Here is a 13,640-nt window from a genome sequence, read left to right on the forward strand (position 1 = left end):
ACAAACGGAAAGAGGGGCCTGCATGCAGAGTGGTGTTAACAACATGAGCAGAAGCGCCCGGGATAAGAAGGCACAATGCCTGTGCAGGGCGCATGAGGAGGAGGAGGAGGAATAACAACACCCAACACTTAACCAGTGCTCATGAGGCACCAGACCCTGCTCTAAGCATTTTATATACATTAACTCAATTCCTGTAAGGTGGGTACTGCAATTGAGCTCATTTTTAAGATGAAGAAACCAAGGCATGGAAAACCAAGCACGCCAGCTGAGTGAAAGAGAACTGGTGAAACAATAGCGCTCAATAATGGAGAGCCAACCTGTGACAGGTTCTGCATGCCAGACTGAAGCCCGCAGACAAAGAAGGGAGGGTCTGACACGGGGAAATGTACGCTGAGTGTCAGACTGGCCAGCGTGGGAGGCACCGAGAGCAGGAGGCCCACAAAGGGTTTGCACAGGGCCTCACACTTCAGGCACCCGAACGATGGGAGCATGGGGAATGAAGGAGGGGCGGGCACCCAGCTCCCCCAGGGCCCTGAGCCTGGTACTGGTCCATCTGATTTGAGGCTACCTCAGTAACGGAGGAAAAGAGTGACTGGAGCCGGGAACAGGTTGTGGCTAAGAGAACAGTAGCAATAACAGCTAACAGACACTGGGCATTGACCAGAGCCAGGCACTGAGTCAAGCACCGTCCCCATGTGTTCTCATTCACGCCTCACTCCAAGGAGACAGGCTCACAGGTTAAGTAACCTGAACCGGGTCCCACAGCCTGTAAGTGGCAGAGCCATGGCCAGAACGCAGAGCCCTTCACCTCTGACTCTGAACTAGACGCCTGTGACTGGAAAGATCAGGCACAGCAGACACCGCCTCAGAGTCTCAGGCTTCAAGTACAGGGAGGCAGGACTGCGGAGAGCATCAGAGGCCTCAGGGCCAGACTAGGCTGAGCCAGGCCGACCACCCACATCGACAGCTCTGAGGAAGACTTCAACTCCTCGCTCTGGCAGAAAACACCTTGCACCACTGCATCACCTCTGATGAACTCACCTGGTGACCTGCTTGCTACCCTAACAAAAGGAGAGGCCAGAAGAGCTATCACTATGCAATGACTCCTCCTTAGACTCAAAATTAGGAAACTGAGAATTAACAATTTCATGTGGGAGGTTAACTTCCACCAATCAACTTGTATATCAAAGACTACTAAACATTTTACAAACGTAATTCACCCTGAATTGTAGAATTTCAGGGTGACTGAAGAGTAAAATCACCCTGAAAAGGCCCTGAGTAGTTCATAAACTTCACCCACACATGTCGAACTCCTTAACTCCACAAAATGGGGAAAAGTGTAGTATTCAGCAGTTACTTAGCAGGGAGTCAGCCATTATGGTTCAGGGAGTCCAGCTAGGGTCTGTCACATGGCAGTCTTTTCTAACTAGAACTCTGTTCAGAAGTGACCAGAAAGACTTTTGAAGGTGCCATAACACTCATATGCTAAAGTTTTGATCCACAGGAGAATCTCTCAGAAGCTCACAAACAGCAATTTACTTAATTTACACACTACTTTAACAAGCGTGGGTATGTAACCAGGCAACAGTAGATCAGAAGCAGTGAATGAGAATGGGGGTGAGAGGGTGGTAGGAAGTAGGCTTTTTCCTAACAACAAGTGAAAGCTGACAGAAACGGAGACCCAATTCTATACCGCCATGGTTCTCAAACTGCAGCGAACACAGGAATCACCTGCGGGCTTGTTAAAACACAGACGCTGGGTTCCACCTGCAGGGTTTTGGTGAATATGAGTCTCTGGGGTGGAGCTGAGAATTTGTATCTCAAACAAGTTTTGAGGTGATGCTGATACTGCTGGTCTAGGGACCACATTCTGAGAACCAATGCTGTATAGTAAAAACACACCAAAAGGAAACTCAAAAACTAATGAGCATTTATTGGTTGAAGGCACACTAGTCTTATGCATGCCCCATAATTTGCAGCAAGAGCCCTCGGGTTATAGTACAGAATCAGGGTAACTACATGTGCTCAGCATTTCCCAAAATGTGCTGCCCAGACCCTAAACAGGTTTCTGGCAAAAAAGAGGTTCAAGGAAGCACTGGATTAAAATGTGACATCTGGGCTTCCCTGGTGGCGCAGTGGTTAAGAATCCGCCTGCCAATGCAGGGGACAAGGGTTCGAGCCCTAGTCCGGGAAGATCCCACATGCCGCGGAGCAACTACTGAGCCTGCGCTCTAGAGCCCACGAGCCACAACTACTGAAGCCCGTGCTCCGCGACAAAAGAAGCCACCGCAATGAGAAGCCCACGCACCACAACGAAGAGTAGCCCCCACTAGCCGCAACTAGAGAAAGCCCGCGCGCGGCAACGATGACCCAACACAGCCAAAAATAAATAAAATAAGTTAAAAAATAAAAGAAATAAAATGTGACATCTCACAGACTTACATGATCTTGGAATCCTTTACTAGCCAATCACTTGATAACATCTTGCTTGTTTTCACGGAACACTGACTGGGAAAAATGGTGCCCCCGGTCATAAAGAAAATGTTTTTCCATCCAATATATCACTTAAGAAAGATTGTTGGTATCTTTTAGAACTATTTCCAATGAAAATGGTTAAAACTGGTAAAAAGGTTTGGCGCCTAGAAAGATAAACTCTCCACCAACCCAACTGTTTCCGTGCAGATTATAACAAGCAAATACAGACAGTGAAGACAGAAGTTGCTGTGAGGGGAAAAGAAGGCCATGGTTCTAAACAGAGAACCCAGTTTAGTTTGAAATGAAATCAACGAAATGAAAACAAATACCTTTTCCAGCAACACATTTCCCCAGCTCACTGAGGATTTCTCTCCGTTCCTTCACACTGGCTGTTGTCACCTTCCCTGCAAAACGCTTTAGTGTCTCAGAAACCTGTGAAGACCAAGCCCACAGAGAAAAATTTCAGCAGTCAAACTACAAAACATTGCGGGGCAGGGGTGGGGGGAGACAGAGAGAGAGAGCTGTGGGAGGTACAGAACTCAGTGAAGCTCTCTCTAACCCGGGGTTTCTCAACCTCCACACTCCTGACTTTGGGGGCTGCCTTTATACATCGTAGGATTTTGAGCAGCCTCTACCCAATGGACACCAGTAGCAGCACCCCATCCTCCCACCACAGCTGCGGCAACCCCAACTGTTTCCAGACATTGTCAAACATCTCCTGGGGGACACAATCACCCCCAGTTGAGTGAGATGTACTGCTTTTAACCCAACCAGTCAGCCACTCAGTATACCTCATTTAAACTTGGACAAAAAGAGGCAAGGTCAAAGGCAAAGACCTCAGGACAGAAAATATCCCTTCCAAACTATGCAAAATCTAGGGAGGGCCTACTAAATGCCGGGTATGTTCCCTTTATATTATCTCTTGTAAAACTCCCATAAGGAGGAGTATCCTAGCAAGTCATAAACACAGCTGGCTAGCGGGTAAAAGGTCAAGAAATTGAATCCCAGCGCTGCCTCCTACCAGCTGTGGAAACTCAGTCAAATTGTATCATTTCCTTGACTCTCAGATTCCCCATCTATACAATGCAGGTAACAGCAACTACCTCATGACTGTTAAACAGAGACTAAATGAGATAGTGTATGTAGAGCATCTACCTCTCATCCCAAGCACAAAATCAGCTACTACTACCAGCAAGCCTTCCAGACAGGCACCATATCCCCATTTCACAGGTGATGAAGAAACCAACTCCCAGAGAGGAAGCCACTGCTCAGACTGGACTTGTGGGCCACAGCACCTGCATTTCTGAAACTAAACCTGAAACCAACAGGTCTAAAAACTGATGCTAACAAGTCCTTAGCTTTCAACCACCATCCATGTTACCACAACTGCATCCCCTGCACAAGGACATAAGCATGAGACCTAGAAAGAGGGGCGGTTTGCAAATATTCCTGAAAATCTGCTCCTGAACAATATTCTACAGGCTACAAAGCAGGCAGGTTGTGGATACATGAGCAGTTGAGCAGGGCATAATAAGACCCAAGTGGGTAACACCCATCCTCTTTTTCTTTTGAGGGTATTTCACGGACAGGCCTTATTAGTAGAATAAGACTCAAGGGTGCATAGAGAGAGAAAATAATACTGAGTTCTTCTTACAGATAAATCCCTGCTATAATTCTATTAGCAATGAATAAAATCATGTCCAAAACTGTCTTCTACACAAATTATTTGTTTTAATATTGTCTCTTGTTTTTATAGTCATTCACGTATATAATTAAAGAGTCAAAAAGTTCTGGGAGGTTTGCTCTAAAAATCAGGCGCATGCCCTCACACACAAGGACAATCTCTTTCACCAATATTGGCTGATTATTTCGGTAGTTATCGCCATATCTCTAAATAATTTGCTTGTGCTGCTACTTCTGCCTTTCTACCAAAGACCTCTCTCCCTCTTCAACTCCACCAGAGACCCTCTCCATATCCCTGACACAATTCCTTTGTTTCATAATGTGGGTTAGCCCAGTAATTCAGTGTTTACATTATATGCAAATGGTATTCAATTTCCATTTAATAAACTGTTTACTCTCTTGCACAGCTTTTTAAAAATTAACCCTAGAGTTAAATAACGGCTCCCAATGCCCATTCCCTCCTCACCTCAGTTTGCCTTGTTTTATCTGTTCTAATTAATAATTCAATCCCAAACTTTCTGCCACTTGTCTAAATCTCCGTACATTTAGGCAGACCAGGTATTCTACCAAATTCCACCTTCCTGAAGAAGCCTCTCCCAGTGCTTTCCGACCTGCCCCAATTTGGTGGGTGATCTCCTACAGCTGGGACTCTATCACCCTGAAAATGTACTTTCTTGTGTATGGGTAAAGTACATCCTCCATCTCGTGAAGTCCTTGCAAGTTTGAAAATGTTTTGGCCTCCTACCTGAAGTTTGTCTGGGTACAGAATTCTAGGTTGAAGTTTTCCTAGAATACTGAAGACCTTTCTTCACTGAGTTCTAGCTTTCAGTACTGTTGGGAAACCCAACGCCATTCTGGTTCTTGATCCTTCGTCTGAGACCTGATTTCCCCGCCCTGGAAGTTTCTAAGATCTTCTTTTTGAGTCCAAGGTTCTAAAATTTCACATTAATGTGCTTTGTTGTGAGTCTGTTTCCAACCATTGTACTGAGCATTTTTGATCTGAAAACACATGCTTCAGTTCACAGAAAGTATGCTGAATTATTTTGTTGATGATTTCCGTGGATATTGGACCTCCCACACTTTTGTGTGGCCCTGTTTTACACAAAACAAGTTTTCTCCAGAGAGAAAACTTCCAGGCTTTTGCCAAGATGGAGAAAGAAAGCTGGGGCTCTGACTGCATCTGAAAAGGGCTTTCAACCAATCCTCCTAACTTAGCCCCTCCCCACTCACCCTCACTTCCAGAGGTTAGCTGATACCACCAATTCCCAGCTGTCAGAGATTCTGCAACGTAAATCAGGTTGGTTCTCAGCTTTCCTAACTTGGCTTAGGATTCATTTCCCTTGGGTCTGCTGAATCCTTTACCGCTTATCACTTTCTAGCTTCCAAAAGTTTGCCGCTATTGTCTGCTTCCCATTCTCCCAATTCTCATTTTTTTCCCCAACTCTTTACTAGTTTTAGTGAGGCTGGAGGAGATAGCAAAAATAGATGCATATATATAATCCACCCTCTACCTAAAATTCTCACATAGCTGTTTTTCCATGCTAATATTAAATTCCTGGCTATAGTTTCTCCCCCAAAGATGAAAGAGCGTTTCAGGTTCAAGGCTCTTTTTCTTAATCAGAAAATGAATGTTACCCACTTGGGATCCTGTCAGAATAAAACTGAGGAAGATCCTTCAGAGAAGTCATTTGCTGGTGAGATCAGATGCAAAGAGCTTAAATGTTCACAGGTTTCTCTCTAGAGGAGCACCGTCCAGTAGAACTTTCTGTGTTGATGGAAATGTTCTTTTGCACTGTACAATGCAGTAGTCACCAGCCACATATGGCAACTGGTGCACTGAAATGGGGCTAGTGCAACCGAAGAACTGAATTTTTAATTTCATTTAATTTTAACTAACTTAATTAGTCGCTTGGCTATTAATTAACTGGCTACCATACTGAACAACACAGCACTGGAGAAATTTTTTTTTTTGCATTTGAGTTTTAATGTTACACAGCGTGTATTCTCCCAATCCTTTTCAAAATACCCAAGAGACTATGCTTTTCTTTACAGCATTCACTATAACAAACTTGGAACAAATTACCAGCCCCTGGGACTTCCCTGGTGGTCCAGTGGGTAAGACTGCGCTCCCAATGCAGGGGGCCCGGGTTCGTTCCCTGGTCGGGAGCTAGGTCCCCACATGCGAGCCGCAACTAAGAAGTCCCCATGCCGAAACTAAAACCCGGCGCCGCCTAAATAAATAAATATTAAAAAAAAAATTACCAGACCCTCCCTTGCACAGGAAACTCAAAATTCGCATCTTTTGAATGCTCAGCTTAAGGAATCACTCTCTGGCCTCAGGGCCTCCCTATCAAAATCAATTAAAATCTCCTCACCCCGATACCCAAGTGAGCCATGCTGTCCTTTAGAGACCCATTTCCTTCTCCCATAATATCGTCTTTTCACCCTAAAACACGGCTAAAAGGAGGATGGGGTGGAGGAAAAAGGTCTTCCCTTAACTATGAGGTACTTCACAGGTGATAACACTCAGGGTGACAAGACTCTTCCTGAATTGTGACAGTTCTTTTATCTAACGCTGCATCTAATAACAACCATCAACGTATATGGAGTCCTACTTTATTTCACTGGCTCCTCACAACAACCCTACACGACAGGTACTAGTTTAGCCCCATTTTATGGATGAAAAGACTGAGAATTGGCAGGGTTAAGAAACTGGCCCAGCGTCTCAGAGAAACTGAAACTGACCAAGACTCCAACTCAGATCTGTATGAATCCAAAGAATATGCTATAAATCCCTGCACATAGTAGGTGCTTGAGAAATATTTGCTGAATACAAAGTTTAAGAGGGAGTTGGCGTTGGCCGGGGCTCACTGCTGGAGGGCTTCGGAGAAATGGAGCAGAGACTCCCTGAAAGGGGAACTTCGGCAACTCCGGAATCGGGGAGGGCCCGACGGGTTCCAGCCGCCGAGGCCGGAGTCCCTGATTCCTCGAGCCCGCGGCCGGTCCGCGCCACCCGGGCCGGGAGCCGGGACGAAGCCGGGTCCGGGAGGGACCGGCCCAAAGCGGCACCTGGGCCGCGCCCTCCGCAGCCGCCGTCCCCCGGCCCCCTACGCCAGCGGCACTAGCGGTCCGGCCCGACCGCCGCCGTCCGCGCCCAGTCGCCGGCCGCGTTGGCCTCGCAACCGCCCGCCTCACCTGCGTGTCCGCCGCCATCCTGCCGGCGCTGACTCCGGAACCGCTTCCGGAGCGCTTCCGGGTCACAGCGCGGGCCCACACCGCAGAGCGAGGCCGGGATGCCACTGGGGCCCGGGGCCTGGCGCCCCCGGGCGGGATGGCGGCCGCGGCAGCCTGGGCTTCGAGGCGGGCAACTGGACTGGGTACCGGGGTGAGCGCCGGGGACTATCAAGGCCTCCTTCCCAGGGCTTTTCTCAGCCCGGCCTAGTGGGAGACGAGGGTCCCTGAGGGTTTGTAACGCGGCGAGACCGCCCTGCAGCCATCGACCCACGAGTGCGCAGGTCCGCCCCAGACACCTCCGTGTAAGCCTCTCCTGCGTGAAGACCATTTTACAGAAGCGTGTCCTAGATACTTCCTAGAGGAGTTCCCTTGATGACAGGAACTGAGCTCGCTAAAAGGCAGGCAGCCAACTCGTGTCTTATCCTATTAAGAGTTTGTACCCCAGCGGTGGACAATGTGAGGGTTTAAAAACAGGGGTATACCTGGCAGTCAGGGGAGGACTCTGGAGCTGAGAGAAGAGCCTGCCCGGGGACAGCTCCTTAAGACAAGGCCACAGGGTGGGAGGCTGCGGGTAGTGGGCCTCATGGTCCGGAGTTGCTTTAAGTTTTATTCAGCATGCAGACCTGCCAACTCTCTAACTAGTTCAAATACGGTCTGCACAGCTCAGTTGTCGTCCCTGTCAGCAACGGCTTTCAAACTTTTGAGTCCTGGTTACAACTAGCACATTACTGGGTGACCCAGTGCAAATCGGTAAGTGAAACCTAAGATTCACAACACCTACAGCATCAGCTGTTCTATCTCCTTAAATAACAGTCACCACTAAACTCATCATTAATCCCATCACCACCCAGTTTGAAAAACCCTGGCAGCACTCATCCAGTGCTTATCTCAATATGACACCCTACTCAAAGTATCTTGGAGTGACCCAGGATAGTGGCCTGATGGTCATGGAATCAATTCCATTTAATAAGAATAGTTAAAGCTGGGTCCACAAAAAGTACAGGATACTAGGAGGGCAGTACTTCACTTACAAAGAGGACACCAAATGTCAACTCCAAATAAAGCTCTATGATTTCACCATGGCTTTAATTTCTAGCACACAGAACTATAACCTCAAAATGCACAAAATGAGAAATCCAGAGACTTTTAAGAGAAGTAAGCCTTTATTTCCTTGTTTCACAAATAAAGCCAGCTGAGTTGGCTGCTTTTTGGTGATTAGTCAAAGAGACCAAATCCCATGTCCTCGTCCGACTCCTCCGACTCTTCCTTTGCTTCAACCTTGGCTGGGGCTGCAGCGGTAGCAGCAGCAGGAGCAGCAGTGCTGGCAGCTGCCACGGGGGCAGCAGCCACAAATGCAGATGGATCAGCCAAGAAGGCCTTGACCTAAAGCAAGGGGGAAAGTTCATGGTCAAAATAGTCATCTACACCCACTACTACCCACAACCCTTCAGCCTCTGCAGAGCTCTAGTTTTAAGGACCAATTTCCGTATCAGTGAAATCCTCCTCTGGAAGTGACCAGACAGGACGGCTTGGGTATAGCCTGGTGATCTTAGGCCCAGCTCCTACCTGTTAACTAACCCCTCCTTAAGTCTCTTGTAATTTCTAAAGTCGCGGACACGCCTCCCCTGCCTCCCAACCTCAAGTATACAGTTGGCCCTCTGTATCCAGAGGTTTCACATTCACAGATTGAACCAAATGCTGATCAAAAAAAAGAAAAAATTTCCGAAAAGCAAAACCTGAATTTTCTGCACGGGGGCAATTATTTACATTGCAGTTACATTGTATTTACAACCATTTACATAGCATTCACATTGTATTAGGTATTGTAAGTAACCTAGAAGTGTTATTTAACATAACACCACTTTATACAAGGGACTTGAGCACCCATGGATTTGGTGTCCGTAGGGAGCCCTGGAACCAGTCCCCCTAGGGTATCTATACTCTTAAAAATGTATCTGCTACGTAAAACACTATTATAAAAACACTAACTCAACAGGCAGCTATTTATCCTCCTGCTAACAACTGTCAGGTCTGCTGTGGTCCTGGTAGATTTTTTTTTTACCTTTTCAGCAAGTGGGAAGGTGTAATCAGTCTCCACAGACAAAGCCAGGACCCGCTTGTACCCACTGATGATAGAATGGGGTACGGATGCAACAGTTGGGTAACCAATCTGCAGACATACGCTGGCAACATTGCGGACACCCTGTGGAAGGAAGGGAAAAAAAAGAAAAAAATCACACTTCAGGTGTGATGTCTTTGCTGTTGAGTCCAAGCAAAGCTCGACAGCAAACAAGACTTGCTAGATTAGTATACGTCTCACACAGGACACTCCACCTCACACCAAATGCTTCTGGCAGGGAAATTCAGACCCAATAATTTATAAATGCTTTTTGCTGTTATTCTCAACATGGGCGTTCCCTATACCATGATGGTGGCATTTACTTCAAAAGCCACCATCTTGTGAAAATATAAACTATTAACATAACCATTGCATTCCAAGACAGAAAAACATTAAATTAGTTCCAGATGTGAATTTCATTCACTAGTGAGATTTCCAAAAGTAACTGGAGTTAAGAGTATGTATAATTGCAATGTTCTGTTCATCCAAGAAAAAAGGGGTTATATCTCCTACCACCTTACTTGTTAACTAGAGGATATATTAGCGGCAAAAGCTAAGCAATAACAGTCCCTGAAAGAGTCCATCTTCCCAAGACAGGGTACTTGGCAACACTGATGTATTAACTACCTCATCTTCTCATTCCTCTTTTGACTCACTGACACTACTCAAAATCTCCTATCTTACTGCCCGCACTAGAATAACAGCCCTTACCGTGTGCCCAGCACTGTTCTAAGGCTTTACAGTCATTAATTCATTAGATCCTTCAACAATCTTATATTGTTATTGCCATTTACAGACAAGGAAACTGAGGTACAGATTAAACAACTGTCCCTGATAATTACACTGCTAGTCAGCTGCATGGCCAGGATTCAGTCTGAAGCTAGACACACTCTCAACTATAAATGCAAGAAGGGCCTGGAATGGGCAGTGTGTACCTCCAGGAAGCGAGAATGCAGAGTTTCCTCTGTGATGTCAAGTACTTCAGGGTTGTAGATGCTGCCATTGTCAAACACCTGCTGGATGACCAGCCCAAAGGAGAAGGGGGAGATGTTCAGCATGTTCAGCAACGTGGCTTCACTGGCTCCCACTTTGTCTCCAGTCTTAATCAGCTGCACGTCACTCTGAAGAACAAGGGAGTTGGCAGTTAACACTGGACATCCAGCAGGTCGGCAGCAACCGAGCCCGGCTAGCACTGGCAAGCCAGGTCCACTCACCAGGATTTCGATGGTGCCCCTGGAGATTTTAGTGGTGATGCCTAAAGCCTGGAAGAAGGAGGTCTTCTCAGGCCCCAGACCAGTGTTCTGGGCAGGCACGGTGACTTCGCATGGGGCTATGGCACCAGCACGGGCGGCAGCTGGCACCTGAACCAAAAAATGAGAAACAGTGAGAAGTCTTCTCTCCACAGACACAACCTGAGAAAAGTCAGTTTTGTCGCTTTTAAGGAGCCAAAATTAATAAGGTCTCTCCAACCAACCTGATTCTCCCCTTACCTTATTGGCCAGCAGCATGTCCCTGATCTCAGTGAGGTCCTCCTTGGTGAACACAAAGCCCACGTTCCCCCGGATGTGAGGCAACAGTCTGCAAAGAGAAGTTTATGGGAGACGGTCACTTTTCAGCACCGTTCTTCTCCAGGAAAAGGGAGGAGGACACTGAGAAGGGCGGATAAAGATGCCCAGGAGGATGAACTGACTTCTCCAAAGCTGGGTTGTTTTCCAGATGCCCTCGGATGGCCTTGCGCATCATTGTATTCTTGCCCATCAGTACCACGGCCTTCCCTCGGAGAGACATGCGGATCTGCTGCATCTGCTTGGAGCCCACATTGTCTGCTCCCACAATGAAGCATTTCGGATAATCATCCAGAAGTTGCTACAGAAACAAGCCACAAACAAGCAACGTTTCACAGGACAAAAGAGGGAAGAGATTAAGAGAAACCAAATCCTACAATAACTGGTTTCCATCTCACTCCCTTTCTTCTATGCTTTGGAAATGTCTCAGAGACTGGGACAATTCCTCTTACTGCCAGCTGCCTGAGTTAAAACGCCAGATTTTCAAAGATTTGCTTGCTGAGTATGAATGGTGAAAATTATGTTTCTACATTCAATCAAAAAGTTTTAATTGTAACTTGCATTTTTAATTTTTCCCAACCATGAAGCATGTTTCTGTTTCACCAAATCAGCTGCATTAATAGAAAAAAAATACCCTTCCAAGTAAGGTTAGATTTAAAGTATTCAAAATGCAACATAAAGCAAATATAGTAAAATATTGCTTGTAGGACCTAAGTTGTGGGTATGTGATCATTTTACAATTCTTTTAAGTTTTTTGTGAGTCTGAAATCCTGAATAAATGGGGAAGAATACAATGGACTAAACTCTACAACGCATCCTAATGCCTGAAGAGCAGCATGGTTACATTTCTAGGCAGGGGAAGACCCAACTCAAGGCCATCCAAAAGAAAGCATTCACTTAAAAGTTCAGTTTCGGGGGCTTCCCTGGTGGCGCAGTGGTTGAGAGTCCGCCTGCCGATGCAGGGGACACGGGTTCGTGCCCCGGTCCGGGAAGACCCCACATACCACGGAGCAGCTGGGCCCGTGAGCCATGGCCGCTGAGCCTGCGCGTCCGGAGCCTGTGCTCCGCAACGGGAAAGACCACAACAGTGAGAGGCCCGCGTACCGCAAAAAAAAAAAAAAAAAAAAAAAAAAAGTTCAGTTTCCTAATAGGACCTGAATATGCAACAACTCGACTCTTTATAATGAGTCACTCATTACCTCAGACCTTCCCAAACAAGGAGTCAGGGGAGTAAAAGTACTATGGGCGCTATTTGGAAGCCGACAGACCTGGGCCTTAATGCTGTCACCCTAGGAGCCACTTAACGGGCCTGAGCCTGTTTACCTGCAACAAAGGGAGGAGGAAGGGCGCGGATCTCGGGAAATTGGGAAGATTAAATGAGATTTGCCTAAAATGGCCTAATGTGGTAGTAGGCACTCAGCACATGGCTGCTGATTGTCCCCGTTAGTGCCCGGGACCGAAGCAGCACGGTGGTCGGCTGGGACCCACCCCGCACTTACGATGATCTTAAGGAAGTAATTGGACTTCCAGGTCGCCCTGTCTTCCCTGGGCATCACTGCGGTGCGTCAGGGATTGCCACGAGGGTTTAAAGACGATGTCACTGAAGAGAGAAAGGGAGCTCAAGACACCCCGACACAAGTCCCCAAGACATGGCGGGCTCCAAGCCCAAGGCACACGTGGAGCAGATCACGCGCGGGCGCCCACCACCCCGGCCCGGCCCGGGGCTGCATTTGCCGCCGCCGCGGCCCAGGCCAAACAGGCCCAGACCCTGCAGTCCCGAAGCGCCCCCCCAAAGAACCATCCTCCCCGCCGCCAGTCCCGCGTGAGACTGCACGGTACGAACGAACCTCACTCCAGGACGCCTGGCAAAAGGAGAGCCTCTCGCCGGTTTGCATATTTTATAGATGAACGAAGCAGCCAATTAGAAGCTGCGGACAGCGCCCCCATCTATTGGCTGGGGTCAACGTCTGTCTGGAGGAGCCGGATTGATACAGACAACCATTGGATGATATCGGTGCCATTCCAACCAACAGGAAGCTCCCTTTAAACGAAGTAGTTAAAGGAGGGCACTGCTGTGTCTTGGAGGACCTTTCTCAGAGTTGCTTCCCTCTGCCGGACTGGAGCCGCTCTCGTGTAGGCGCTAGAGTTTGCGAGCTGAGTCCGCGTTTCTTCCGGTCAAGTCGCAACTAAAGAGTATGACGTAGAGCTGAGAAATAATTGCTCATGAAAAAAAAAAAAATTGCTCATGGTTTAGAAACAGAATGGTCTCTTGTCTTCTCTGCAGTTTGTTCTTCTCCCTATCGAAACAAAGGAATCCTTTAAAACCTAAGTCGGATCATTTCCTCATCTGCTCAAAACTGTTTAAAGGCTCCCCATTTTCCCCTCAGTAAAAAGCCTAAAACTTAAATAGCCTACAAGGCTCTACATGATCTGTTCCCCACCTCCACCCCTATAATCTAATCTCCAATTTGCCTACTGATTCATTTCCTTCCAGCCGGATGATGTTGCACTAGCTATTACATCTTCCTGGAAGCCTTCTTGCCGATATCCACACCTCCATTGAG

General features: G+C 47.3%; 2 protein-coding genes across 2 annotated transcripts in view; both read right to left on the minus strand.

Annotated features, from left to right (window-relative positions):
- Positions 1–7,394, minus strand: part of GCN1 (GCN1 activator of EIF2AK4) — a 56,977-nt gene extending 49,583 nt beyond the window's left edge. The window contains exons 1-2 of the mRNA XM_081253315.1: positions 7,354–7,394; positions 2,805–2,907 (exon numbers count right to left, since the gene is read on the minus strand). Coding sequence (XP_081109441.1) covers positions 2,805–2,907; positions 7,354–7,371 — 121 coding nt within the window. The 5' untranslated portion in view covers positions 7,372–7,394. The remainder of the gene's footprint in view (positions 1–2,804; positions 2,908–7,353) is intronic.
- A 1,142-nt stretch (positions 7,395–8,536) lies between these two features.
- RPLP0 (ribosomal protein lateral stalk subunit P0) lies at positions 8,537–13,020 on the minus strand. The gene is made up of 8 exons (XM_081251624.1): positions 12,924–13,020; positions 12,576–12,676; positions 11,202–11,377; positions 11,002–11,089; positions 10,726–10,872; positions 10,447–10,632; positions 9,455–9,595; positions 8,537–8,775 (listed from the first exon to the last, which is right to left on the minus strand). Exons 2-8 carry the CDS (start codon positions 12,627–12,629, stop codon positions 8,608–8,610), a joined length of 960 nt encoding a protein of 319 aa, XP_081107750.1. The 5' UTR covers positions 12,630–12,676; positions 12,924–13,020; the 3' UTR covers positions 8,537–8,607.
- Positions 13,021–13,640: the final 620 nt, after the last annotated feature.

The sequence above is a fragment of the Mesoplodon bidens genome, assembly GCF_964165515.1.
Source record: "Mesoplodon bidens genome assembly, chromosome: 13".
Taxonomy (NCBI): domain Eukaryota; kingdom Metazoa; phylum Chordata; class Mammalia; order Artiodactyla; family Ziphiidae; genus Mesoplodon; species Mesoplodon bidens.